Source organism: Mauremys mutica, chromosome 12, assembly GCF_020497125.1.
Source record: "Mauremys mutica isolate MM-2020 ecotype Southern chromosome 12, ASM2049712v1, whole genome shotgun sequence".
NCBI lineage: Eukaryota > Metazoa > Chordata > Testudines > Geoemydidae > Mauremys > Mauremys mutica.
In genome coordinates, this window is record NC_059083.1 from 23,235,443 (window position 1) to 23,262,448 (window position 27,006).

Genomic DNA, 27,006 nt, shown 5'->3' on the forward strand with positions numbered 1-27,006 from the left:
TTAAACATGGGAGACCAAAACTGCACACAATACTCCAAATGTGGTCTCACCAACGCCTTATATAACGGGACTAGCACCTCCTTATCCCTACTAGAAATACCTCGCCTAATGCATCCCAAGACCGCATTAGCTTTTTTAACGGCCACATCACATTGCCTACTCATAGTCATCCTACGATCAACCAGGACTCCTAGGTCCTTCTCCTCCTCCGTTACTTCCAACTGGTGCGTCCCCAGCTTATAACTAAAGTTCTTATTAGTCATCCCTAAATGCATAACCTTACACTTCTCACTATTGAATTTCATCCTGTTACTAATACTCCAGTTTACCAGGTCATCCAGATCTCCCTGAAGGATATCCCGATCCTTTTCCGAATTTGCAATACCTCCCAACTTGGTGTCATCCGCAAACTTTATCAGCCCACTCCTACTCTTGGTTCCCAGGTCAGCGATAAATAGATTGAATAAAATCGGACCCAAAACCGAACCTTGAGGAACCCCACTGGTAACCCCCCTCCAACCCGACATTTCCCCCTTCAATACGACCCTCTGGAGTCTCCCCTTTAACCAGCTCCTTATCCACCTCTGGATTTTCATTTCGATCCCCATCTTTTCCAGTTTAACCAGTAATTCCTCATGCAGTACCGTATCAAACGCCTTACTGAAGTCAAGATATATTACTTTCCCCCACTTATATTTCCCCCACTTGAAACCCAAAGCAGATCTGAAATGAAGAAGGATCATGTAACAAGGTTTTTATACATTTCCAGCAGCCTTTTGGCCTGAGAAAACAATAGGCTTAATTTTCCTTCTCCTAAATACTCGCTTTTTGATCTTTGAATCAAAGCTATAGGTATAGACATGTTTGCTTACATCACAAGACCTGAACAAACATCTACTCTTCTATCTCTAACAATGCAGGCTTGCATTGCAAAGCTCTATTCATTTACATATCTTCCTAACCAGTCTTTAAAGTTCGGCCACGGGTCAGGTCAGTCTGTGAGTTAATTAACTCTTTCTGGCCCTGTGTCATCTTTCAATGAGATATTATATCACTCCTTAGACACCCAGCTCCTGCTCCTCCAGGTTCAGCCTCACAGGGGGATGCCCCAGTGACCCTCCCCACCAGCTCAGGGGCTGATTGCAGGCCGAGAGCCCTTTGGGGTTTTAATTACATGCTGATTTCACTGAAAGTTACCTGGCACTGGTGTGATTGTACATTTTTACACTAAAGCCTCCAGGGGTGAAATTGTTTGGGTCCTTCCTGCTCCTCAAACAGCATGAGTCATTTTCAGGCAAGGAAACACCCCCTTGCTGCTGCAGGCGGAGCATAGTTTGAATTCAGGAATTTGAAACAAAGCCTGTTACAAACTGCCCAGAGGGAGCCATGGCTGCAGAGAACCCCGTGGAAAGTCTCCAGGAGGAAGCGACATGTCCCGTCTGTCTGGAGTATTTCACAGAACCTGTCAGTCTGGAGTGTGGGCACAATTTCTGCAGAGCCTGCATCAGCCAGTGCTGGAAGGGATCTGACACAGCCACCTCCTGTCCTCAGTGCAGAGAAACTGTGCAACAGGGAAACCTCAGGCCCAACAGGCAGCTGGCAAATGTCGTAGAAATCGCCAAGCGGTTGAGCTTACAGGCAGCAAAAGGAGCGGGAAGGGACGGGGTGTGTGAGAGACACCAGGAGGCTCTGAAACTGTTCTGTGAAGAGGATCAAACCCCCATCTGTGTGATCTGCAGAGAGTCCCGGGCTCACCGCGCTCACAGGGTGGTCCCCATCGAGGAGGCTGCCCAGGAGTACAAGGTATGGAACTGCTGTGAAATTTAATGGGTTAACTTTGGGGGTTTAATGACAGGCTAATTTCACTGAGAGTTCCCTGTCACGGGTGTGACTCATCATTCAGCCTGTAAAGTCTTCATTGTATGGGAGATACCACATTGCCTGACCATTAATTTTGTTATAGCAACAAGGCAAAATATCAAATCTTGAAAACAGGATCTACACGCCCCCCTTCAGAAGCACGGCTCACTCCATACCCCCCCATCTCCATTGCTTGCTCTCCCCCACCCTCGCTCACGGTCATCGGCCTGTGGCAGGAGGTTGGGATTCAGGTGTGGGTGCGGGCTCTGGGCTGGGGCCGAGGGGTTTGCAGTCTGGGAGGGGGCTCTGGGCTGAGCCTGGTGCAGGGGATTGGGGTGCAGGAGAGGGCTCCAGGCTGGGGCAGTGTTGGGGTGCAGGTGAGGGCACAGGGTGCTGGCTCTGGGAGGAGGGTCAGGGCTGGAGTAGGCAGCCTTTTGAAATCTCCCAGAATGCACTGCTTCCAGGATCTTTACCAGGGAATGGGACAGTGGGGCATCTGCCCAGGGAGCATTGCCACGGAAAGGCTTTAGGACAGTAGTAGGGCAAACCCAAAGCCATTCTTTATACAAATCTGCATCATGTCTAATTAGGGAGTTCACTGAGGCATCCCCAGAACATCGGACATGCCCACACCTGCCTGCATAGGCCCGTCCTCACTAGTATCACTCACCCTGTGTGGGCCCCACCACCGCTTTTTTCAGTGTGCCACCTGCTTGCATCATTCTGCATGAAGGTGCCACTCCCATCCTCATGGATGTCCTCCTGCATTCTCCGTCTCCTCCTCTCCCTTTTGCACCAGACAAAGCCACGTTCAGTGGCGAGTCCCTATCGGACAGGGACAGTGCTCCACAAAACTGGGATTGCGCAGCTTCAGACCAGACGAATGGCCTCCCGACATCTCATGGGGTTTGCCCTGGTGCTTAAACCAGCTCTGCCCAACCAGTGCAGTCCCCAAGGCTTCAAGGGTGAAACCCGGGTGGCTTCAAGGATTTGTATCACTTGGTTCTTTAAACCTTCTACAAAACAGGTTTATTGATTCACCACCATGTAACTCCAGTGCCCTGTTATGCTCTGTACCACTAATCAATTCACAAATACCAGTAAAGCTTGGTTATAATTGAAATCTCTAATTACTAAAAACACTGAACCGGAATTGGTAATGAGTCTGAATGTGACACGCTCCCAGTCTCTATTAATGAGGTTTGATCTCCTTGGTGGCCCTGATGTCACAAAGCGATTAGAACCAGAGTCATCTTGGGTTTTGGGTGGAAAAACACCCACTTCCAAGCACCTCTCAACTATCCAGCTGAAACCGCCCAAATCATTTCTGTTTCTTCAGGAAAGAATCCAGGCCCATTTGAAGACTCTGAGGGAAGAGAGAGAAAAGCTGCTGGGATTGAAAGCGACTGGAGAGGGGAATAGCCGGGAGTATCTGGTAGATGCCTGTTGTTATGAACCAGCAGGGACTGGTAGTGGGAGGTCTGTTTGGAGGCAGACTCCTGTGTGGCCTTGGTGAACATGGGCTTGTGCGTGTGTTTCTCCATGACCATGGATTGTTGGGTTTGATTCATGTGTAGACAAGCCCTAAGCTTCCCTTTCAATTGATGAGTAGCCTTTGTGGCTTACCCAGAAATCCCCCCAAGGGAACTGAATGTCCCTGTGAAGTGCTTGTCCACTGGGTCTAGACATTTTGTGCATTTTTAAAACGTTTGTTTCTTTTAACTCTCCTGACGTCTGTCAGTGTAGTGCTGAATCCTGCCTCCTGCTGTACTGGGTCTGAATTTCCATAGACCATAAATAACAGAAGATGCTGACCATGACTGACAGAGAAATTTCCCTTTCAGGGGGATACAGGGGCCAAAGGGGAAGGTGTGAGAGAATCCCCTGCCTAGTACCCAAAGGGTAGAGTCAAATGTCAGAAATTATAGGATTTTCACAGAAAATCACCCTCCTGCACACTCAGCTCTCCATGAAAAGACCCCGGGCTCCATCCATGTCCCTGACCAGCCCTTGCCGTATTTTCATATAGAGACAAACACAAATCGAGAGGCAGAAGATAGTGTCTGAAGTTCAGCAACTGCAGCAGTTCCTGGAGGAACAAGAGCGACTCCTGCTGGCCCAGCTGGAGAAGCTGGATGAGGAGATTGCGAGGATCCAGAATGAAAATGTCAGTAAACTCTCTGAGCAGATTTCCCATCTCGGTGAGCTGATCAGTGAGGTGGAGGGGAAGTGTCAGAAGCCAGCGAGTGAATTCCTACAGGTGAGACTGAATGAGAAACATAGGTGGGTGCTCCAGGACAGCCAGCTCTCCCCCTCACTGCTACCCACCATCAGCCCTGCCGATCAACTCCTCCCCCTTCTTCCAGCACCATCTGCCTGCTGCAATCAGCTGTTCCACTGTGTGCAGGAGATGCTGGGAGGGAGGGGGAGGAGCGGGGAGGGAGTGTGCTCATGTTAGGATTCCCTCCCCACTTTGAACTCTGGGGGACAGATGTGGGGACCCACATGAAAGACCCCCTAATCTTATATTCCATCAGTTTAGGTTAAAAGCTTCCCCAAGGCACAAATTCCTTTCCTTGTCCTTGGACGGTATTGCTGCCACCACCACCAACTGATTTTAAACAAAAATTCAGAGATGGGTCACTTGGAACCCTATTCCCCAAAAATATCCCCCCAAGCGCCTTCACCTCCTTTCCTGAGGAGCCTTGAGAATAATATACCAACCAATTGCCTTTAATGTAAGTACAGACCAGATCCTCATCTTTAGGACACTAAAATCAATCAGGTCCTTAAAAGAAGAACTTTATTATAAAGAAAAAATACAAGAATCACACCTGCAAAATCATTGATAGAAGGTAACTTTACAGGGTAATAAAAAGACTTAAAACACAGAGGACTCCCCTCTGGACTCAGGTTCACAGTTACAAAAACAGGAATAAAACTACCTCTTAGCATAGGGAAAATTCACAAGCTAAAACAAAAAAATAAGCTAACGCATTTCCTTGCCTTAGTTAGAATTTTTGTAATCTTAGATGGATCATTTCAGGTAGGTTTTCAGGAGATGTTGTAGCTGCTTGGTCTATCTCTCGATCAGGAGAGGAAACAAACAAACAGAGCCCAAACAAAACCTCCCGCAACCCACCAGATTTGAAAGTATCGTCTTTCCTTATCGGTCCTTCTGGTCAGGAGCCAACCAGGTTATCTGATCTTCTTAACCCCTTAGAGGTAAAGCGATTCAGTACAGCGGCAAGGAGGTATTTTATGTTACTCTTTCCTTAATATTTATGGCAGCTCACAAGAGGAGGCGAGGAAGAGACAGTGTGGAGGTTGAGTGGGAGTGGGAGGAGTTGGGTTGGGGTGTGGCATTGGGGAAAGGTTTGGAGTGGGGGTGAGGCATGGGGTTGAGCACCCCGAAGAACAATTGGAAACCGGCACTCATCATTAGAAACATGCCAGAGCCCCACAGAGGGAGGAGCGGGCTGCTGAATCATAAGCACTGGAGTCCAGCAGCCGGAGATCTCAGTGTAACTCGGCATGTGCATTGCTGACATCTGAGCGAGTATTATTCTTAGCAGAGTCACAGAGATATGAAAGATGGAAAAGCCCCATTAGCTCAGGGAATCAATGGCCCTGGGGCCTGGGCAGGGTCTCTTCCTCCATACTTCCTAAATCCCTTCCCTGGAATCCCCTGTGTGCGTGTGTCAGAGAGGACTGAAATTCTTTTGTCTCTCTTTCCTCTAGGATATCAGAACCACCTTGAGCAGGTATGTGGCTCCCTCGCACTCCACAATGCTGGGAAAGAGCTTGATGATGAGGGTAGCACCGCATCTCCCCGGGGCTCTACAGCAAAATGTGTGGGGAGATCACGTGTTGGATACAAATCTCTCTGATCAGCTCCATCCTGGGGTGCTCACTCTTGTACAGAAGACTCTGGAATTCTCCAGTTAGTGGGAAGGACTGACCTCAAGTATTTTGTAGAGATGTCACATCCCTGGGGGACTGGCTGCCTCAGGATTGTGGAGATGGAGTATGGGCCTGTCACTGCTGGGTCCTGGTCACTATTCAGCCCAGGGCAGTAGTTTTCAAGAGCCTTTCCCCATCTCAGGGCTGTTTGGAGACCTGTGAGAAATGAGCTGGGGAGGGGGGAGTTGGTGTCTCAGTCTAGTTCCTAGAGGGCAGATTTCTACAGCCCTTCACCTGGGAACCTCCTGTCCCTCAGAGCATGGAGGCCAAGGAGTGAATTGGCCATGGAGACACAGTTCCCCTTTTGTTCCCAGAGCTGGTCTCTCCAGACCAGAGTTGAAGAATATTAATGACCTTTGAAGGGAAGGTTGCTTGGCCCTGGGTTGTGTTGCACCTGCTCTGAGGCTGGGAGAAGTTGAGGAATTCTTACTCCAGGCCCATGAGAGCAGCGACTCACTAGCCAGAACTTATAATGAGTCACACAGTAAAATATAATCACGTGAAATTGTTTCTCTCCAGGTGTGAGAAGGGGAAGTTCCAGCAGCCAGAGGAGATTTCTCCTGAACTGGAAGGGCGAGTGAGTGGTTTCTGCCAGAAAACGATTGTGCTAATGGAGATTCTGGGGAAGTTCAAAGGTACCTAGAAGGGATCTAGGAATGGAAATTGGGATAAGCCTCTGAGAAGCGAATGGTGCTGACCAATTGGTTCACACTTAGATGATGCTGTTAAATTAAGAAATGACTCAAAGACTTTAAGGCCAGAAGGGACCATCATGATCATCCAGTCTGACCAACTGCACACTGCAGGCCACAGAATCTCACCCACTCACTCCTGCAATTGACCCCTAACCTCTGGCCAAGTTACTGAAGTCCTTAAATCATGATTTTAAAACTTCAAGTGTAACTGGTTGAGCACTCAGCAGTGCGGCGCCTCCTGCTGGTCAGTCAGGGAATTAGCTTTCCCGCTCCAGAGCAGCCACTGCTGGCCAGTGTCTCTCCTGCCTCAGGCCCCTCCATGTCCCTCCTGGACCCCAGTGCCCCTTACCTTGGGGTTCTGCCCACAGCAGTACCCCCACACTCTGGGTCTCCTCTCCCAGGGGCATCCCAACCCTCTATACCCACCTTGCCTCAGTGGTTACTGCGAGTCATCTAGCCCCCTTTCTCTGGGGCAGCCTGCAGTCCACAATGTCCACTCATCATTAGCAAAGGGGTTGGACCTACTGCCTTTTTAACCCTGGTACCATCCCTGGCCCTTAACAAGGCCTCAGCCTGGGGACTTGCCAGGCCAGAGCTCCCCAGCTCTGCATGCCCCGCCCCAGCCCTGCTCCGTGTAAGGTACCCTGTGCTCCCAGGCAGCCCTGCAGTGAGACTCTTGCCTGCCTAGCTCCCAGCCCTTTGATCAGGGCCAGTTGTGACCTAATTGGGTGTGGATCCAGCTGTGGCTGCCTCCCCAGTCTGCCGATCACAGCTGCTTTTCTCCTTTTACCTCCTTTTATCCCAGGAACAGGGTAACTGCCCCACTACACATGTTACAGAGAATACATCATTGACCCTAGTTTCAAACTGCAACTGACCCATGCCCCAGGCTGCAGAGGAAGGAAGGAAAAAAAGCCCCAGGCTCTCTGTCAATCTGACTTGGGGGGAAATTCCTTCCCGACCCCAGATATGATGGTCAGTTGGATACCGAGTATTTTGGCAAAACCCAACAGCCAGACACGTGGCAAAGAACTCACTACAGCTCAGAGCCCTCCCCGTCTACTGCTCCATCACCAGCCATGGGGCACATTTCTCAAAGGCGGATCCAGCCCATCACTGAGCTCTGGTCCCATTTGCAGCTAGTTTCTGCCAAATGGGCTATAGGGAAGGAGAAAGCCCCTCCCCCACAATCAGGGATCCCTCCAGCACAGGCACCTCTTGTGCCTCCTCCCCAGCAGCTACAGGCAGAAGGCTTGTTCCTGAGAGGGCTGGGAATGGGGTGGGGGTGGTGAGGGCGGGTGGAAGTGGGAGCGGATGGATGAGGGACAGAGCGCCACGGGCCATGTAAAGCTGGGCCTCAGACACTGCACAGTGGCCTAAACACACGGAGGCCATTGTCATAGGGATGTAGCTCTGGCTGGCTTCAGAACTTCCTCGGCTTGTGCCAAGGTCTGCACCGGCCCCTGCAGCCACTGAATAGTGGAGTCACAAATGGCCCCTCCCCTCTCTCCTTTTGTGGGTACAAGGGTGAATCTGGTCCATGGAGCCAGCCTTCCTCTGCCTCAGTGTCCACATGGATAAAATGATTTTATTATTATTCCTATTTCTGCCTATGGATGACAAGGCCCCATCATGCTCCTCTCTGTGGAGACACTGAGACCCAACAGCTCACAGTTAGAGCCAGGATTTCACAAACTCTGAACATCCCATTAGTGTCAAAGGGACCAAAGTGGGTAAAGTTACTTTTATGCCAAAGTCTTTGCAGGCTCTGGGTCTAGTTTACGACAAAAGGCAGTAAGTGAAGGAGACAAACCAACTGGAGTCTGAAGGGAGGGAATGGATGAGGAGGGAAAAGTAAATCTCTTACAGATTGTGTGTCCTGGGATAGTTGTGAGGCTGCAAGGATGCTGGCTCCATTGCTGAGAGATGCCTGATTGAGAGGGGAAATAGATTTCAGACCTTTTTATATTAAATACCTGAGTGTGTCTCTGGGCCTCTCTGTCTGTTTCTCTGTCATAATTATAAAACAGTTTCAGAGTGGGGATGCTCTTATGAATATGAAAGTCTGAAATCTCACCTCTCTTCTCCTTTCTCCCCCAAGACACTCTGCCGTCTGAATTGGAGAGAAAAAGGGGAGGATCATTTGGAGCACACAGACAGGGTGAGTTTGTGGGTGAAGATTGCCTTTAAATTATGAGAAAATTCCAGAGAAAACGTCTTAATAAGATTGTAGCTAAAGTTACCAACCAAACTGACAGCGACCATGACACACACAGCCCTAAAAATAACACATTAAACGGTAAGGAGATCCAGGGGCCCATGTCTCCCCCCGCAACACACACACACTTTTAAAGGTGGGATGACCAGGACACTTTTCAGCATGGGCATAGTTTGGGGGAAGAGGGCCACGTTGCCCCCCACACACACTGCAAGCCTTGGCAGGTGTGGAGCATCGCAGGCAGTATCTATGCTTAGGGCAGGGCAGCTGAGCAGCTCCTCTCTGTGTAGTGCAGCCCCTGCCCACAGCACCAATCTCTCCCTGGTGCTGGCCTCTCTCAGTGACCCCACCCCTGCTCCTCTTTCCCTGAGGCCCTGGCCAGGCCAGAAGCCAGAACCAGGCCCCCATCCAGGGACTGCACTGGGAAGCCCTGGATCCTCCACCTGCCCAGTGTGGTGCACCCCGGGGAGTGGGGACATGGGCTGGGGACTGCTGCCAAAGGCCCATGGACCCATGTCCAGGGCAGGTGGAGTGTCAGGGGCTCTCCATAGCGGGCAAGTCCCCCAGCCTGGCCAGGGGGCAGGGCCTCAGTCAGGGCCATGGAGCGGGCGGGGACACAAAAACAGTCCTGACACCACCCTTAGTGCTGAGTTCATGCCCATTCTGATGAACAGAAACACTCTTAACTGATTTCAGAGTAGCAGCCATGTTAGTCTGTATCCGCAAAAAGAACAGGAGTACTTGTGGCACCTTAAAGACTAACAAATTTATTTTAGCATGAGCTTTCGTGAGCTGCAGCTCACTTCTTCGGATGCATAGAATGGAACACACAGACAGGGGATATTTATACATACAGAGAACATGAAAAGGTGGAAGTATGCATACCAACAGGCAGAGTCTAATCAATTGAGATGAGCTATCGTTAGCAGGAGGAAAAAAAACCTTTTGAAGTGATAATTAAGATGGCCCATAGAAGGTGTGAGGAGAACTTAACATAGGGAAATAGATTCAATTGGTGTAATGACTCAACCATTCCCAGTCTTTGTTTAGGCCACAGTTAATAGTATCTAGTTTGCATATTAATTCAAGTTCAGCAGTTTCTCTTTGGAGTCTGTTTTTGAAGTTTTTTTGTTGCAAAATTGCCACCTTCAAGTCTGTCACTGAGTGGTTAGAGAGGTTGAAGTGTTCTCCCACTGGTTTTTGAATGTTATGATTCCTGATGTCAGATTTGTGTCCATTTATTCTTTTGCGTAGAGACTGTCCGGTTTGGCCAATGTACATGGCAGAGGGGCATTGCTGGCACATGATGGCATATATCACGTTGGTAGATGTGCAGGTGTACGAGCCCCTGATGGCGTGTCTGATGTGATTAGGTCCTATGATGGTGTCACTTGAATGGATATGTGGACAGAGCTGGCATCGGGCTTTGTTGCAAGGATAGGTTCCTGGGTTAGTGTTTATGTTGTATGGTGCGCGCTGAACGCCTCCCCGAGTGTTGCGCCGCCCAAGCCCTCTGCCCCCCCGAGCATCGCATCGCGCCGCCCAAGTCCCCGCCCCCCCGAGCGTCACGTCGTGCCGCCCAAGTCCTGCCCCCTGCCCCCTAGCGCTGCCCGGCCAAACCAAAAAAACCAAAAACAAACCCTGATCGCCGCCCCCTCCCAAGGTGCCACCCCAAGCACATGCTTGGTGAGCTGGTGTCTGGAGCCGGCCCTGGCTCGGGGGGGTGGGGACTTGGGCAGCGCAATGCGGTGCTCGGGCGGGGTGGGGGGCTAGGGCAGCACGGCGCTTGGATGGGGACGGGGACTAGGGCAGTGTGACGTGACGCTCAGGTGGGGGCGGGGACTTGGGCGGTGCGACGCTCGGGGAGGGGTTTGGTGGCGCTCTTTTTGTTTGCTTGGGGCGGCATAAATGTTAGAGCCGGCCCTGCTGCCACATCCCCATCGCTCTTCTCCAACATCCTGCCTTTCCTTTGGGCAGGGCTGGGCTCCCCCATTGGAGCTGCTCACTGCTTCCTGGATTGAGGAGTTGCTCTTCCTGTGAGACTGTCAGCTCCTCCTTTCTCTCTAGGCTGGAGATGGTGCTACCACCTACTGTATGGTTTTAAGCGGCTCTTATCCATTGCTGCACCTTCATCTCTGTTCCCTGGCCTGGGACTGGAGGTTTCATTAGGGGAGGGAGCTTCCCTCTGGGGTTTAAAGCTGGTACCTGCCACTTCTGCTCCCTCAGTAAAAGCTTCTGACGCCTTCCTGGCTGTGTCTGTGCTGCTGGGAATGGGGCAGCACCAGCAGCGGGATGTGGGAGCTGAAGCCTCTGTGATAAATGAGAAACTAATGTAGTGGGACCCATACAAACACTGAGGAGCTGCAGTGACGTCTCTGCTCAGTCTCAGGTGCCCAGGACAGAGGCAGCTCCCTGGGATCCGAGACTGTCCCAGCCAGAACGGGGCTGCTGGGGAGTGTGAGAAATGGCCCCAGACTCCCCCAGGGCTAAGCTCTGCCCCTAACGCTCTGATTCTCTCTCCAGTGAATGTGACTCTGGATCCAGACACGGCTCATCCCGACCTCGTCCTGTCTGAGGATCGGAAAAGTGTGAGATGGGCAGACACACGGCAGCAACTGCCCAACAACCCTGAGAGATTTGACACTGAGCTCTGTGTGCTGGGCTGTGAGGGATTCACCTCGGGGAGACATTGCTGGGAGGTGGAGGTGGGGGCTGGGCAATACTGGGCTGTGGGGGTGGCCAGAGAGTCTGTGGGGAGGAAGGGAGAGATCAGCCATAGCCCTGAGGGGGGGATCTGGGCTGTGGAGCGGGACTGGTGGACAGACCAGTTCCGGGCTCTCACCTCCCCTGTGACCCTCCTGCCCCTGAGCCGGGCCCCCAGCAGGATCCGGGTTTGTCTGGACTGTGACCGGGGGCAGGTGACATTTATCGATGCTGGTGACGAGGCCCCGATCTTCACTTTCCCGCCGGGCTCCGTCCCTGGGGGGAGAATCCGACCCTGGCTCGGGGTGGGGACATGGGGATCCCAGCTCAGACTGTGTCCCTGAGACACACAGTTGAGGGGGGAAATGGAACTCAACCTCTCTTGCCTCACACACCCCAGTCTCTATGACCTTGGAGGACTCCCATCTACCCAGCCTCTGGCGCCTCATCTCTATGGCCCCTGGAAGTCCCTCCCCCTCCCTCTCGGCAGCCCCGGGGATGAGAGGGGGGAAGAACCTCTGAAGCTGCAGGAGGGGCAGAGGGGCTCTGAGGGGCAGAGCTGGGGGCTGGGCAGGGGGCAGAACTAACAGCCGGGCTGGGGACAGGCGAAGGTGGGGGTGGCAGGGACACACAGCATGAATCAATCAGGATTGGGGGGGTGGGGAGAAGCAGCAGCAGCAGGGAGTGTTTTGTACAGTTCTGTGGGATTAGATCTCATGGGGGTCTCCCCGCCAGAGCTCCTGCCACTGTTCTCAGTAGCTGGGGATCTCCTTGCCGTGCTGCGGTTATTAAAGCTCCTTCTCAGCTCCTTTTACTTTGCTACTTTCCAGCAACTTACTGTAAATAAAACATTACAAACAATTCTTCTTGTTTCTTCCACTTTAATGTTCCAGCTGCAAGGAATATTGAGCCTCTGGGAAGAGAGTTTGGATTTTACTGTGTGATGTGTCACTCTCCGGCCTGTGCTCTGTCTCTGTCCTGTGCACACCCATGTCAATCAGGAATTGCTCACCTGTGCTCTGCAGAGAGGTGACTGGTTGCACAGGGTGCAGTCCATGAAGGGACTTGGGTGCTGCAGTGCTGAGTGTCACAGTGAGTAATTTTTAGGCTGCAAGAAAATCACAGGAACAGCAGCACTGTGACCCTCAGAGCTGAGTCAGGGATCTAGAACTCCCTAGACAATGCCAGGGCAACAGAGGCACCTTACAATGCAATTCACAAAAGCCACCTCAGTAGGCGGGGAGCCATGTAAGCTAGCCAATGGGAGATGCCGACAAGGGGGGAAGGGGTGTCCTAAGCCACACCCCTCTCACGGATAGGTGCCTAAATCTGGGCTGCAGAGGAGTGTCTGTCTCTGCTTAGCAACCCACAAACAGGAACCCACCGTCATGGGCGCCAGGTTATATGGGCTCCAGGTGCCCCAGCACCAGGAATATTCAGGGCTGGGGGCTGTGCTCCACGAATATCTGGAGCTGGATTTCTCCCCTGGCCCTGCCTGAGAGTCTCACCTCCTCACATGCTTCCAGGAGCTGGGGCTTCATCAAACACACCAAATATCACAAGACTCATGATAAAGTCATGAAAGATGGAGATCCTACAGTCGCTTTGCACTGAGACATGCAGCGTTAGTGTAAATGAGAATCCGGTCTTGAAAACACTCGTTCCAGTTTAACCAAGCTTTTAGCCTGAGAGTTTATTATCACCAGGCCTGGAAGAATTAGATTTTATTCATAAATCTTGGCCAACGTTGTGTAACTTTAGCGCCCTCGTGGCCAAGATGGAGTCTGCTCTGCAGGCAGCTCTGGCCAAGAGACAGCGCACGCAGGAATGCAGCAGGAGAAATCCCTTCCACCCCAGGGGCACCTGTTCCAAACCCCCCAGAGTGACCACACACACCCACAGGAAAAGTACAATGGATAGAACAAAGGGAGATATTTATTTACAGAGGGCTGGGAGGAGAAAAACAACAAGGGGAAATATAGGGGGAGCAGTAAAACAGGGTTGCATTCAAACCAAGGCCCCACGGGCCCAGTGGTAGCACAGTCTGGAAGGGCAGACACTGAGCAATGCGTCTGCGCACACAGTTCAGGAGGCCTGAGCAAAGTTCCAGTCCGGTGGTGAGTCTTGGGTGCTCCTGGTCATCTTCGGCGCCAGTGAACTCTCCCCAGCAAACCCCTCCGGTGCCCTCTTCTGCCGCTCTGTGCAAAGCCACACAGAGCGACCACCTCCCCACTTAACTAGCTACAGCCTCCCTCCTTGTTCCCAGTGCAGAGTCACAAGCCCCAGTACTCACAGCCCCAGGCAGCTCTGGGCAGCCGTGATACTGGATCCAGCTCTGGCCTGTCCTTCTTGGGCGATTCCCCCCGGCACAGGGCTCCTCCTGGCTCCTGTCCTGGGCTGTCCCCGATCAGGCCTGTCCTCCTCAGGGCTCCGGCAGGTTCTCTCTGCTTCCTTCTCCAGGGCCAGCCATGCTGCTTCTCCTCTCTCTCCCTCCAGCTCCAGCCCTGCCCCCTGGAGTTTCCCTCCTTTTTCTTACTCTCCCCCTCCCCCTTGGGAAAAAAGATTTAAAGGGGCCATGCTCTCTAGACCCCAAAGGGGTTACAGTTGCTTTTGCTGTCTACACACAGACCAATGAAAAATATTTCAATTGATAATAAATGGTAATTACAGATACACAAAGTAAGAACAAGGCTGATTGAGAACTTATTCGAGTTTGATTAAAGAACAGTGACTGTATCTTTTGATAGGTGATGTGACCATCTGTGTTTTCATGGTTATAAAGCTTCAACGTTTTGAATCTCGGTGTCTAGTGACATTAAATCATTGGGGTCTGACACACTATTGACATATCCCCCTATAATTTCCCGCAACTGTGAAAACTGAAATTGAGAACAATTGGAAGGAAATGCTAAATCCTGAGTTTTGTGCAATAGTGAAAATGTAACTCAATAAATATTGAAAAAATGCTTAAAACTAGCTGCAATACTATCTGTTAATTATGTGTATATATAAAGAATTCTGCCAAGCCTGATTAGTCTTCCTTAGACACACACACTCTGCTCCTTCAAGGGCACCAGGATAGGGGGATACCCCCCAGCCACAGGGCCCCTGCACATAGGCGGCAGGTTTGTATAATTTTTGGTCTTGGAAAAGTCACTTAACCTCTGTGTACCCTAGATCCCATCTGCCAAATGTGGCTAATGCTGACTCTGCCTCCTAAACTGAATCCCTTCATAGCTATGTGGTGAGGGGGGAAACGGAGATACCAAGGTGAGTAGATTTGGGCTGAATTTCTCTACAGCCGGAGAGTTAGAGCCAGCTCCAAGCAGGGGGCAGGGGAGAGAGAGGGACTCAGGCCATCTCTGAACAGAAGGGGGTCGGGCTTCAGCCCCACATCTTCTGCCCCCCACCACACCCTGCGTGGTTCCTGCTGGAGTCCAGGGCTTCTCCTACCCACTCTGCCCAACCGCCTGCCCAGCTACCACGGTCCGGGGCTTCTCCCCACCCCTGGCCAGTGCAGCTCCTGCCGGGGTTCAGGGCTTTTCCTCCCTCCCTGCCCAGCATAGCCCCTGCCAGGGTCCGGGGCTTCACCTTCCCCTAATGGGCCACTGCACCCATCCAGCGCGTGCACCTAGGAGCCCTGCAGCCTGCTGGGGCGAATTCAAAGGGCCTGGGGCTCCCAGCTGCCGCCACCACTACCAGGCACTGGCAGCTGCTGTAACTGGAGGCCCCGGACATCAGATTGTGGCTGCAGCCCCTAGTGCGAGCTCCCCGCACAACCACTGCCCTCGGCCATTGGGCCCCAGCCCTCACCTGGGGGACAGGAGCTTGGTCTCCCTGCAGTCCCTGGGCTCTCTGCCTGGACTGACAAACAGGGAGAAAATGGGGGCAGGGCCTTGCTGGGAGTGGTTGTGTTACAGGGGCACCTGCCCCACTAGGGCCCAGGCTGAGCTCCCAGCACATTCCATAGGCCCCTGAACCACCATCAGATGGACTTTCAGCCTCGGTCCGTGTGGTTGTGGGGGAGGCTCTGGGTTACTGCCCTGGGGGAGCTGCTGGGGGAGGGAGGAGATTTACCTGCTCACAGACAATTTTAACAGTTCTAAAGATTCAACGTTTTTGACTCTCAGTGTCCAGTGTCATTAAATAGTTCTGGTCTAACCAAAATATTGTCTAATCCCCCCATAATTTCCCACAACCGTGAACATTTTAATTGGAATGAAATGCTTAAAACCCAGATTGTTGTGCAGCTGTGAAAGTTTAAATCGATAAATATAAAAATTGCTTAAAATAAAGATTATCTGTCAAAATTATATATTATAAACAAAATTCTGCCCAGCCTATCACTCCTTAGACACCAGCTCCTGCTCCTCCAGGTTCAGCCTCACAGGGCGATGCCTCAGTGACCCTCCCCACCAGCTCAGGGGCTGATTGCAGGCCTGGAGCCCTTTGGGGTTTTAATTACAGGCCGATTTCACTGATAGTTACCTGGCACTGGTGTGATTGTACATTTTTACACTAAAGCCTCCAGGAGTGAAATTGGTTGGGTCTTTCCTGCTCTGCAAACAGCAGGAGTCATTTTCAGGCAAGGACACACCCCCTTGCTGCTGCAGGTGGGGCATAGTTTGAATTCAGGAAATTGAAACAAAGCCTGTTACCAACTGCCCAGAGGGAGCCATGGCTGCAGAGAACCCCATGGAAAGGCTCCAGGAGGAAGCGACATGTCCCGTCTGTCTGGAGTATTTCACAGAACCTGTCACTCTGGAGTGTGGACACCATTTCTGCCGAGCCTGCATCAGCCAGTGCTGGGAGGGATCCGATACAGCCGCCTCCTGCCTTCAGTGCAGAGAAACTGTGCAACAGAGAAACCTCAGGCCCAACAGGCAGCTGGCAAATATCCTAGTACTCGTCAAGCAGTTGAGTTTACAGGCGGCAAAAGGAGTAGGAGGGGACGGGGTGTGTGAGAGACACCAGGAGGCTCTGAAACTGTTCTGTGAAGCGGATCAAACCCCCATCTGTGTGGTGTGCGACAGATCCCGGGCTCACCGCACTCACACGGTGGTCCCCATCGAGGAGGCTGCCCAGGACTCGGAGTACAAGGTAGGGAATTGCTGTGAAATTTAATGGGTTAACTTCTGAGGTTTAATGACAGGATAATTTCACTGAGAGTTCCCTGTCACGGGTGTGACTCATCATTCAGCCTGTAAAGCCTTAATTGTGCAGGAGATGCTGTAACAAAATTAATGATCTGGCAGCACGGCAACAGAGGCAAAATATCAAATCTTGAAAGCAGGATCTGCACACACCCCACAGAAGCGCTACTCACTCCATACCCCCCCTCTCTCCTTTGCTCTCACTCACGTTCACCGGTCTATGGCAGGAGGTTGGGATTCAGGTGGGGGTGCGGGCTCTGGGCTGGGGCCGAGGGGTTTGCAGTCGGGAGGGGGCTCTGGGCTGAGCCTGGGGCAGGGGGTTGGGGAGCAGGAGAAGGCTCCAGCCAGGGGCAGAGGGTTGGGGAGCAGGTGAGGGCACAGGGTGCTGGCTCTGGGAGGAGGGTCAGGACTGGAGTAGGGTGTTGGGGTGCAGGAGGGGGTGAGGGAAGCTGGCTCCACTGGGCGACACTGATTTACCTCAGGCGGCTCCCGGTCAGTAGTGCAGCGGGGCTAACGCAGGCTCCCTGCCTGTCACGACCCTGCACCACTCCTGGAAGGGGCCAATGTGCCCCTGTGGCCCCTGGAGGGGAGCATGTGGTTACACACGCTGCCCCTCTCTGCAGGAACTACTCCCGCAGCTCCCATTGGCCACAGTTCCCCATTTCTGGCCAATAGGAGCTGCGGGGGCGGTGCTTGCAGGCGGTAGCCCTGTGAAGAGAACCCTGCCCTCACCCCAGGCTGCGGGGGCAAGCTGGCCCCTTCTGGGAGTGCCGCACGGCTGCCAGAGATTGCGATTGACTGGGAGAATCTCCAGGATCAACTAGTTCATCGCAATCGACTGGTAGGTGACCACTGGTCTAGCTAGACAAAAGGTGGGAAGGGAAACTGAGGCACAAAGCAGGGCAGCGAGTTGCCCACAGTTACCCAGCATGTCAGTGACAGAGCTTAGCATAGAACCCAGATCTCCCCAGACCTGAATCACTTTGCCATGCTGCTATCTTAGCATCAGCCCCACCCAGTGATGAATTGTGTCTGTTAGGAGGGAGAGATGCCTTGATAAACGTCCCAGGCGCACCAGGGAGAGGAGGTTTCTCACTGGGATTCTGAACTCCGGTGCTGCTCCACGAGGGGTTAAACTCAGATGCTGCCGGCCTTCACTAGAGGAGATCACTGGGCTAAACGCTGCGTGGGACCCCGAGCACCTTCAGTCCCACACAAAAGGGCTCCAAACAGCTCAGGTCCATACCAAGTATCACTGGGATTACACTGGGTTGTAGCAAAACCAACTCCAGGCTAGAGCTGACCGGAGCCCGTCTGACCTGTTCTGTTGTGTACGTGGGCAAGGACCAGCCAGAGCTGTTCTGTTAGGCCCACCAGGCAGCCTTTTGAAATCTCCCAGAATGCACTGCTTCGGGGATCTTTACCAGGCAACCCCCAACCCATTCTTTATACAAATCTGCATCATGTCTAATTAGGGAGGTCACTGAGGCATCCCCAGAACATCGGACATGCCCACACCTGCCTGCATGGGCCCGTCCTCACCAGTATCAGTCACCCTGTGTGGACCCTAACCACTGTTTTTTCCAGCGTGCCACCCGCCTGCATCATTCTGCATGAAGGTGCCACCGCAGCCCTGCCCCCACCCTCACGGGTGTCCTCCTGCACCCCCATGTGACTCCAGTTCCCTGTTATGCTCTGTACCATTAATCAATTCACAAATACCAGTAAAGCTTGGGTATAATTGAGATCTCTTGCTAATTACTAAAAACACTGAAGCAGAATTGGTAACGAGTCTGAATGTGACACTCTACTAGTTTCCATTAATGAGGTTTCATCACCTTGGTGGTCCTGATGTCGCAAAGCAATTAGAACCATAGTCATGTTGGATTTCAGGTAGAAAAACACCCACTTCTAAGCACCTCTCAACTATCCAGATGAAACCTCCCAAATCATTTCTGTTTATTCAGGAAAGAGTCCAGTCCCATTTGAAAACTCTGAGGGAAGAGAGAGAAAAGCTGCTGGGATTGAAAGCGACTGGAGAGAGGAATTGCCGGGAATATCTGGTAGGTGCCTGTTGTTATGAATCAGCTGTGGGACTGGCAGTGGGAGGTCTGTTTGGAGGCAGACTCCTGTGTGGTCTAAGTGAACATGGGCTTGTGTGTGTTTCTCCATGATCACAGATTGCTGGGTTTGATTCATGTGTAGACAAGCCCTAAACTTTCATTTCCGTTGATGAGTAGCCCTTGTGGCTTGCCTGAATTCACACAAATGTCCCCGTGAAGTGCTTGTCCACTATGTCTAGACATTTTGTGCATTTTTAAAACATTTGTTTCTTTTAACTCCCCTGACGTCTCTGTTAGTGTAGTGCTGAGTCCTGCCTCCTGCTGCTCTGGGTCTGAATTTCCACAGTCCATAAATAACAGAAGATGCTGACCATGACTGACAGAGAAACATCCCTTTCACAGGGATACAGGGGCGAACAGGGAAGGTGTGAGAGAATCCCCTGCCTAGTACCCACAGGGTAGAGTCAAATGTCAAAAATCTTAGGATTTTCAATGAAAATCACCCTCCTGCACACTCAGCTCTCCATGAAAGGATCCTGGGCTCCGTCCATATGTCCCTGACCAACCCTTGCCCTATTTCATACAGAAACAAACACAAACCGAGAGGCAGAAGATTGTGTCTGAATTTCAGCAATTGCAGCAGTTCCTGGAGGAACAAGAGTGACTCCTGCTGGCCCAGCTGGAGAAGTTGGACAAGAAGATTGTGAGAATCCAGAATGAAAATGTCAGTAAACTCTACGAGCAGATTTCCCGTCTGAGTGAGCTGATCAATGAGATGGAGGGGAAGTGTCAGAAGCCAGCGAGTGAATTCCTACAGGTGAGACTGAATGAGAAACATAGGTGGGTGCTCCAGGACAGCCAGCTCTCCCCCTCACTGCTACCCACTGTCAGACCTGCCGATGAACTCCTCCTCCTTCTTCCAGCACCATCTGCCTGCTGCAATCAGCTGTTCCACTGTGTGCAGGAGATGCTGGGAGGGAGGGGGAGGAGCGGGGAGGGAGTGTGCTCATGTTAGGATTCCCTCCCCACTTTGAACTCTGGGGGACAGATGTGGGGACCCACATGAAAGACCCCCTAATCTTATATTCCATCAGTTTAGGTTAAAAACTTCCCCAAGGCACAAATTCTTTTCCTCGTCCTTGCTGCCACCACCACGTGATTTAAACAAAAATTCAGAGATGGGTCACTTGGAATCCCTATTCCCCCAAAATATCCCCCCCAAGTCCGTTCACCCCTTTCCTGGGGAGGCTTGAGAATAATATACCAACCAATTGCCTTTAATGTAAGTACAGACCAGACCCTTATCTTTAGGACACTAAAATCAATCAGGTTCTTTAAAGAAGAACTTTATTATAAAGAAAAAAGTACAAGAATCACACTTGCAAAATCAGGATGGAAGGTAACTTTACAGGGTAATAAAAAGATTTAAAACACAGAGGACTCCCCTCTGGACTCAGCTTCACAGTTACAAAAACAGGAATAAAACTACCTCTTAGCATAGGGAAAATTCACAAGCTAAAACCAAAAAAAAACCCTAATGCATTTCCTTGCCTTAGTTAGAATTTTTGTAATCTTAGATGGGTCATTTCAGGTAGCTTTTCAGGAGATGTTTTACCTGCTTGGTCTATCTCTCTATCAGGAGAGGGAACAAACAAACAGAGCCCAAACAAAACCTCCCGCAACCCACCAGATTTGAAAGTAGCTTCTTTCCTTATCGGTCCTTCTGGTCAGGAGCCAACCAGGTTATCTGAGCTTCTTAACCCCTTAGAGGTAAAGCGATTCAGTACAGCTGCAAGGAGGTATTTTATAAAAGCAGCAAAGAATCCTGTGGCACCTTATAGACTAACAGACGTTTTGCAGCATGAGCTTTCATGGGTGAATACCCACTTCTTCGGATGCAAGTGGTGGAAATTTCCTGGGGCAGGTATATATAAGCAAGCAAGAAGCAAGCTAGAGATAACGAGGTTAGATCAATCAGGGAGGATGAGGCCCTGTTCTAGCAGTTGAAGTGTGAAAACCAAGGGAGGAGAAACTGGTTCTGTAATTGGCAAACCATTCACAGTCTTTGTTTAGTCCTGAGCTGATGGTGTCAAATTTGCAGATGAACTGGAGCTCAGCAGTTTCTCTTTGAAGTCTGGTCCTAAAGTTTTTTTGCTGGAGGATGGCCACCTTAAGATCTGCTATTGTGTGGCCAGGGAGGTTGAAGTGTTCTCCTACAGGTTTTTGTATATTGCCATTCCTAATGTCTGATTTGTGTCCATTTATCCTTTTCCTTACAGACTGTCCAGTTTGGCCGATGTACATAGCAGAGGGGCATTGCTGGCATATGATGGCATATATTACATTGGTGGAAGTGCAGGTGAATGAACCGGTGATGTTGTGGCTGATCTGGTTTGGTCCTGTGATGGTGTTGCTGGTGTAGATATGTGGGCAGAGTTGGCATCGAGGTTTGTTGCATGGATTGGTTCCTGAGCTAGAGTTACTATGGTGCGGTGTGCAGTTGCTGGTGAGAATATGCTTCAGGTTGGCAGGTTGTCTGTGGGCGAGGACTGGTCTGCCACCCAAGGCCTGTGAAAGTGTGGGATCACTTTCAATTACCTGCCCCAGGAAATTTCCACCACTTGCATCCGAAGAAGTGGGTGTTCACCCACGAAAGCTCATGCTGCAAAACGTCTGTTAGTCTATAAGGTGCCACAGGATTCTTTGCTGCTTTTACAGAACCAGACTAACACGGCTACCCCTCTGAGGTATTTTATGTTACTCTTTCCTTAATATTTATGGCAGCTCACAAGAGGAGGTGAGGAAGAGACAGTGTGGAGGTTGAGTGGGAGTGGGAAGAGTTGGGTTGGGGTGTGGCACTGGGGAAAGGTTTGGAGTGGAGGTGGGGCATGGGGTTGAGCACCCCCAGGGACAAATGGAAACCGGCACTCATCATTAGAAACATGCCAGACCCCCACAGAGGGAGGAGCGGGCTGCTGAATCATAAGCACTGGAGTCCAGCAGTCGGAGATCTCAGTGTAACTCGGCATGTGCATTGCTGACATCTGAGTGAGTATTATTCTTAGCAGAGTCACAGAGATATGAAAGATGGAAAAGCCCCATTAGCTCAGGGAATCAATGGCCCTGGGGCCAGGGCAGGGTGTCTTCCTCCATACTTCCTAAACCCCTTCCCTGGAATCCCCTGAGTGTGTGTGTGTGTCAGAGAGGACTGAAATTCTTTTGTCTCTCTCTCCTCTAGGATGTCAGAACCACCTTGAGCAGGTATGTGGCTCCCTCGCACTCCACAATGCTGGGAAAGAGCTTGATGATGAGGGTAGCACCGCATCTCCCCAGGGCTCTACAGCAAAATGTGTGAGCAGATCACATGTTGGATACAAATCTTTCTGATCTACTTCATCCTGGGGTGCTAACTCTTGTACAGAAGACTCTGGAATTCTCCAGTCAGTGGGAAAGACTGACCTCAAGTATTTTGTAGAGATGTCACATCCCTGGGGGACTGGCTGCCTCAGGATTGTGGGGATGGACTATGGGCCTGTCACTGCTGGGTCCTGGTCACTATTCAGCCTAGGGCAATAGTTTTCAAGAGCCTTTCCCCATCTCAGGGCTGTTTGGAGACCTGTGAGAAATGAGCTGGGGAAGGGGTAGTTGGTGTCTCAGTCTAGTTCCTAGAGGCAGATTTCTACAACACTTCACCTGGGAACCTCCTGACCCTCAGAGCATGGAGGCCAAGGAGCGAATTGGCCATGGAGACTCAATTCCCCTTTTGTCCGCAGAGCTGGTCTCTCCAGACCAGAGTTGAAGAATATTAATGACCTTTGAAGAGAAGGTTGCTTGGGCCTGGGTTGTGTTGCATCTGCTCTGAGGCTGGGAGAAGTCGAGGAATTCTAACCCTAGTACCATCCCTGGCCCTTAACAAGGCCTCAGCCTGGGGACTTGCCAGGCCAGAGCTCCCCAGCTCTGCCTGCCCCGCCCCAGCCCTGCTCTGTGTAAGGTACCTTGTGCTCTGCTCCCAGGCAGCCCTGCAGTGAGACTCTTGCCTGCCTAGCTCCCAGCCCTTTGATCAGGGCCAGTTGTGACCTAATTGGGTGTGGCCCCAGCTGTGGCTGCCTCCCGAGTCAGCCGACCTCAGCTGCTTTTCACCTTTTACCTCCTTTTATCCCAGAAGCTGGGTAACTGTCCCACTACACAAATTACAGAGAATCCACCATTGACTCTAGGTTAAAAATGCAACTGACCCGTTTCCCGGGCTGCAGAGGAAGGAAGGAAAAAAATCCCCAGGCTCTCTGTCAATCTGACTTGGGGGGAAATTCCTTCCCTGCCCCAGAAATGATGGTCAGTTGGATACCGAGCATTTTGGCAAGACCCAACAGCCAGACACGTGGCACTATAGCTCAGAGCCCTCCCCGTCTACTGCCCCATCACCAGCCATGGGGCACATTTCTCAAAGGCGGATCCAGCCCATCACTGAGCTCTGGTCCCATTTGCAGCTAGTTTCTGCCAAATGGGCTGTAGGGAAGGAGAACGCCCCTCCCCCATGGTCAGGGATCCCTCCAGCACAGGAGCCTCTGGTGCCTCCTCCACAGCAGCTACAGGCACAAGGCGTGTTCCTGAGAGGGCTGGGAATGGGGTGGGGGTGGTGAGGGCGGGTGTCAGAGGGAGGGGGGTGGACGAGGGATAGTGTAAAGCTGTGCCTCTGACACTCTGAACGCTGGACACACGGGGGCCATTGTCCTAGGTATGTAGCTCGGGCTGGCTTCAGAACTTCCTCAGCCTGTGCCAAGGTCTGCACCGGCCCCTGCAGCCACTGAACAGCAGAGTCACAAATGGCCCCTCCCCTCTCTCCTTTTCCCGGTACAGGGGGGAATCGGACCCTTTGAGCCAATCCTCCCCCACCTCAATTTCCACCTTGATAAAATAATTTTACTATTATTTCCATTTCTGCCTATGGAGGACGAGGTCCCGTCATGCTGTTCTCTGTAGAGGCGCTGAGTAAACAGACCCAACAGCTCACAATTAGAGCCAGAATTTCACAAACTCTGAACATCCCGTTAGTGTCAAAGGGACCCAAGTGGGTAAAGTTACCTTTATGCCAAAGTCTTTGTATGATCTGGGTCTAGGTTACGACAAAAGGCAGTAAGTGAATGAGACAAACCAACTGGAGTCTGAAGGGAGGGAGGGGATGAGGAGGGAAAAGTAAATCTCTTACAGATTGTGTGTCCTGGGATAGTTGTGAGGCTGTAAGGATGCTGGCTCCATTTCTGAGAGATGCCAGATTGAGAGGGGAAAATAGATTTCAGACCTTTTTATATTAAATACCTGAGTGTGTCTCTGGGCCTCTCTGTCTGTTTCTCTGTCATAATTATGAAACAGTTTCAGTTTCGACTTGCATCCGAAGAAGTGGGTATTCACCCACGAAAGCTCATGCTGCAAAACGTCTGTTAGTCTATAAGGTGCCACAGGATTCTTTGCTGCGTTTCAGAGTGGAGATGCTCTTATGAATATGAAAGTCTGAAATCTCACCTCTCTTCTCCTTTCTCCCCCAAGACACTCTGCCGTCTGAACTGGAGAGTAAAAGGGGAGAATCATTTGGAGCACACAGACAGGGTGAGTTTGCAGGTGAAGATTGCCTTTAAATTATGAGAAAATTCCAGAGAAAACGTCTTCATGAGATTGTAGCTAAAGTTACCAACCAAACTGACAGCGACCATGACATACACAGCCCTAAAAATAACACATTAAACAGTAAGGAGATCCAGGGGCTCATGTCTCCCCCCACAACACACACTTTTAAAGGTGGGATGACCAGGATACTTTTCAGCATGGGCACAGTTTGGGGGAAGAGGGCCACGTTGCCCCCCACACACACTGCAAGCCTTGGCAGGGGTGGAGCATGGCAGGCAGTATCTGTGCTTAGGGCAGGGCAGCTGAGCAGCTCCTCTCTGTGTAGTGCAGCCCCTGCCCGCAGCACCAATGTCTCCCTGGTGATGGCTTCTCTCAATGGCCCCACCCCTGCTCCTCTTTCCCTGAGGCCCTGGCCAGGCCAGAAGCCAGAACCAGGCTGCCATCCAGGGACTGCACTGGGAAGCCCTGGATCCTACACCTGCCCAGGGTGGTGCACCCCGGGGAGTGGGGACATGGGCTGGGGACTGCTTCCAAAGGTCCATGGATCCATGTCCAGGGCAGGTGGAGGGTCAGGGGCTCTTCATAGCGGGCAAGTCTCCCAGCCTGGCCAGGGGGCAGGGCCTCAGTCAGGGCCACGGAGGGGGCGGGGACACAAAAACAGTCCTGACACCACCCTTAGTGCTGAGTTCATGCCCATTCTGATGAACAGAAACACTCTTAACTGAGTCACACGCGAACAGAGCTCCCTGCCACATCCCTCTGCTTCACCCCGGTGCAGGGGGTCCCCCATCGCTCTTCTCCAACATCCTGCCTTTCCTCTGGGCAGGGCTGGGCTCTCCCATTGGAGCCGCTCCCTGCTTCCTGGATTGGGGAGATGCTCTTCCTGTGAGACTGTCAGCTCCTCCTTTCTCTCTAGGCTGGAGATGGTGCTACCCCACCCAGTGCCTCCTCCTACTCTCTGGTCTTAAGTGGCTGTTCCCCATTGCTGCACCTTCCTCTCTGTTCCCTGGCCTGGGAGCGGAGGCTGCATTAGGGGAGGGATCTTCCCTCTGGGGTTTAAAGCTGGTACCTGCCACTTCTGCTCCCTCAATAAAAACTTCTGACACCTTCCTGGCTGTGTCTGTGCTGCTGGGAATGGGGCAACACCAGCAGCGGGATGTGGGAGCTGAAGCCTCTGTGATAAATGAGAAACTAATGAAGTGGGACCTGTTACATAGACTGAAGAGCTGCAGTGACATCTCTGCTCAGTCTCAGGGCTGGTCTACACTGTGGGGAGGGGGGTCGTTCTGAGATACGCAACGTAGCTGAAGTCCAAGAATCTTAGATCAATTTACCTCTTGTCCTCACGGCGTGGGATGCGACGTCCGCGGCTCCCTCTGTCAACTCCGCTAACACCGTTCATGCTGGTGGAGTTCCGGAATCAACAGGAACGCGTTTGGGGATCGATATATCGCGTCTCAATCGATCGCTACCCGCCGATACGGCGGGTAGTCTAGACGTACCCTCAGGTGTCCAGGACAGAGGCAGTTCCCTGGGATCCGGGACTCTCCCAGCCTGAACGGGGCTGCCGGGGAGCATGAGAAATGGCCCCAGACTCCCCCAGGGCTGAGCTCTGCCTCTAACGCTCTGATTCTCTCTCCCCAGTGAATGTGACTCTGGATCCAGACACGGCTCATCCCAACCTCGTCCTGTCTGAGGATCGAAAAAGTGTGAGAGGGGGAGACACACGGCAGGATCTGCCCAACAACCCTGAAAGATTTGACACTGTGTTCTGTGTGCTGGGCTGTGAGGGATTCACCTCAGGGAGACATTGCTGGGAGGTGGAGGTGGGGGCTGGGCGATTCTGGGCTCTGGGGGTGGCCAGAGAGTCTGTGGGGAGGACGGGACGGATCAGCCATAGCCCTGATGGGGGGATCTGGGCTGTGGAGTGGTTGGAGGGTCAGTTCCAGGCTCTCACCTCCCCTGTGACCCCCCTGCCCCTGAGCCGGGCCCCCAGCAGGATCCGGGTTTCTCTGGACTGTGACCGGGGGCAGGTGACATTTATCGATGCTGGTGACGAGGCCCCGATCTTCACTTTCTCGCCGGGCTCCGTCCCTGGGGGGAGAATCCGACCCTGGTTCTGGGTGGAGGGATCCCGGCTCACCCTGTGTCCCTGAGACACGCAGCAGAGGCAGGAACCGGAAATCAGCCTTTCTAGCCTCAGGGACCCCAGTCTCTATGATCTTGGAGGACTCCTATCTACCCAGCCCCTGGCTCCTCATCTCTATGGCCCCTGGAAGCTCATCCCCCTCCCTTTCTGCAGCCTCAGGGATGGGAGGGGGAAGACCCCTGGGGGCCGGGCTGCAGGAGGGGCCCTGAGGGGCAGAGGTGGGGGCTGGGCAGGGGGCAGAACTAACAGCCGGGCTGGGGGCAGGCGGAGGTGGGGGTGGCAGGGACACAGAATGAATCAATCAAGGTTTGGGGAGAAGCAGCAGCAGCAGGGAGCGTTTTGTACAGATCTGTGTCCTTAGATCTCACTGGGGGCTCCCAGCCTGGGATCAGCACGAGGGGAAGGGATAAGATCAGGGAAGGAAGAAAGCAGACAAGGGGGATGATCTGTGACAGGGAGGAGAGACACAGGGAAATAAACAGGGATGAAAAGTGAGGCTAGAACAATAATGAATAGAAAAGGACAGTTTGAAAGGAAACTGTGACAGATGACAGAACAAGGAGTAATGGTCTCAAGTTGC

The 27,006-nt window shown here is 52.1% G+C and overlaps 1 protein-coding gene across 1 annotated transcript; it reads left to right on the forward strand.

Annotated features, from left to right (window-relative positions):
* The first annotated feature begins 1,292 nt into the window (after positions 1-1,292).
* On the forward strand, positions 1,293-26,673 carry LOC123344858 (zinc finger protein RFP-like). Its single transcript, XM_044981354.1, has 7 exons — positions 1,293-1,803; positions 3,200-3,295; positions 3,890-4,120; positions 5,602-5,624; positions 6,343-6,458; positions 24,200-24,259; positions 25,922-26,673. Exons 1-7 carry the CDS (start codon positions 1,387-1,389, stop codon positions 26,431-26,433), a joined length of 1,455 nt encoding a protein of 484 aa, XP_044837289.1. The 5' UTR covers positions 1,293-1,386; the 3' UTR covers positions 26,434-26,673.
* The last annotated feature ends 333 nt before the right edge of the window (positions 26,674-27,006 follow it).

What these genes read in the sequence shown, in the direction of transcription:
- LOC123344858 (XM_044981354.1), top strand. Translation starts at nt 1,387, where the DNA reads ATGGCTGCAGAGAACCCCGTGGAAAGTCTCCAGGAGGAAGCGACATGT. An exon ending in GGAATAGCCGGGAGTATCTG is followed by an intron (nt 3,296 to 3,889) that starts GTAGATGCCTGT and finishes ATTTTCATATAG; the next exon opens with AGACAAACACAAATCGAGAG. An exon ending in ATTTGGAGCACACAGACAGG is followed by an intron (nt 24,260 to 25,921) that starts GTGAGTTTGCAG and finishes CTCTCTCCCCAG; the next exon opens with TGAATGTGACTCTGGATCCA.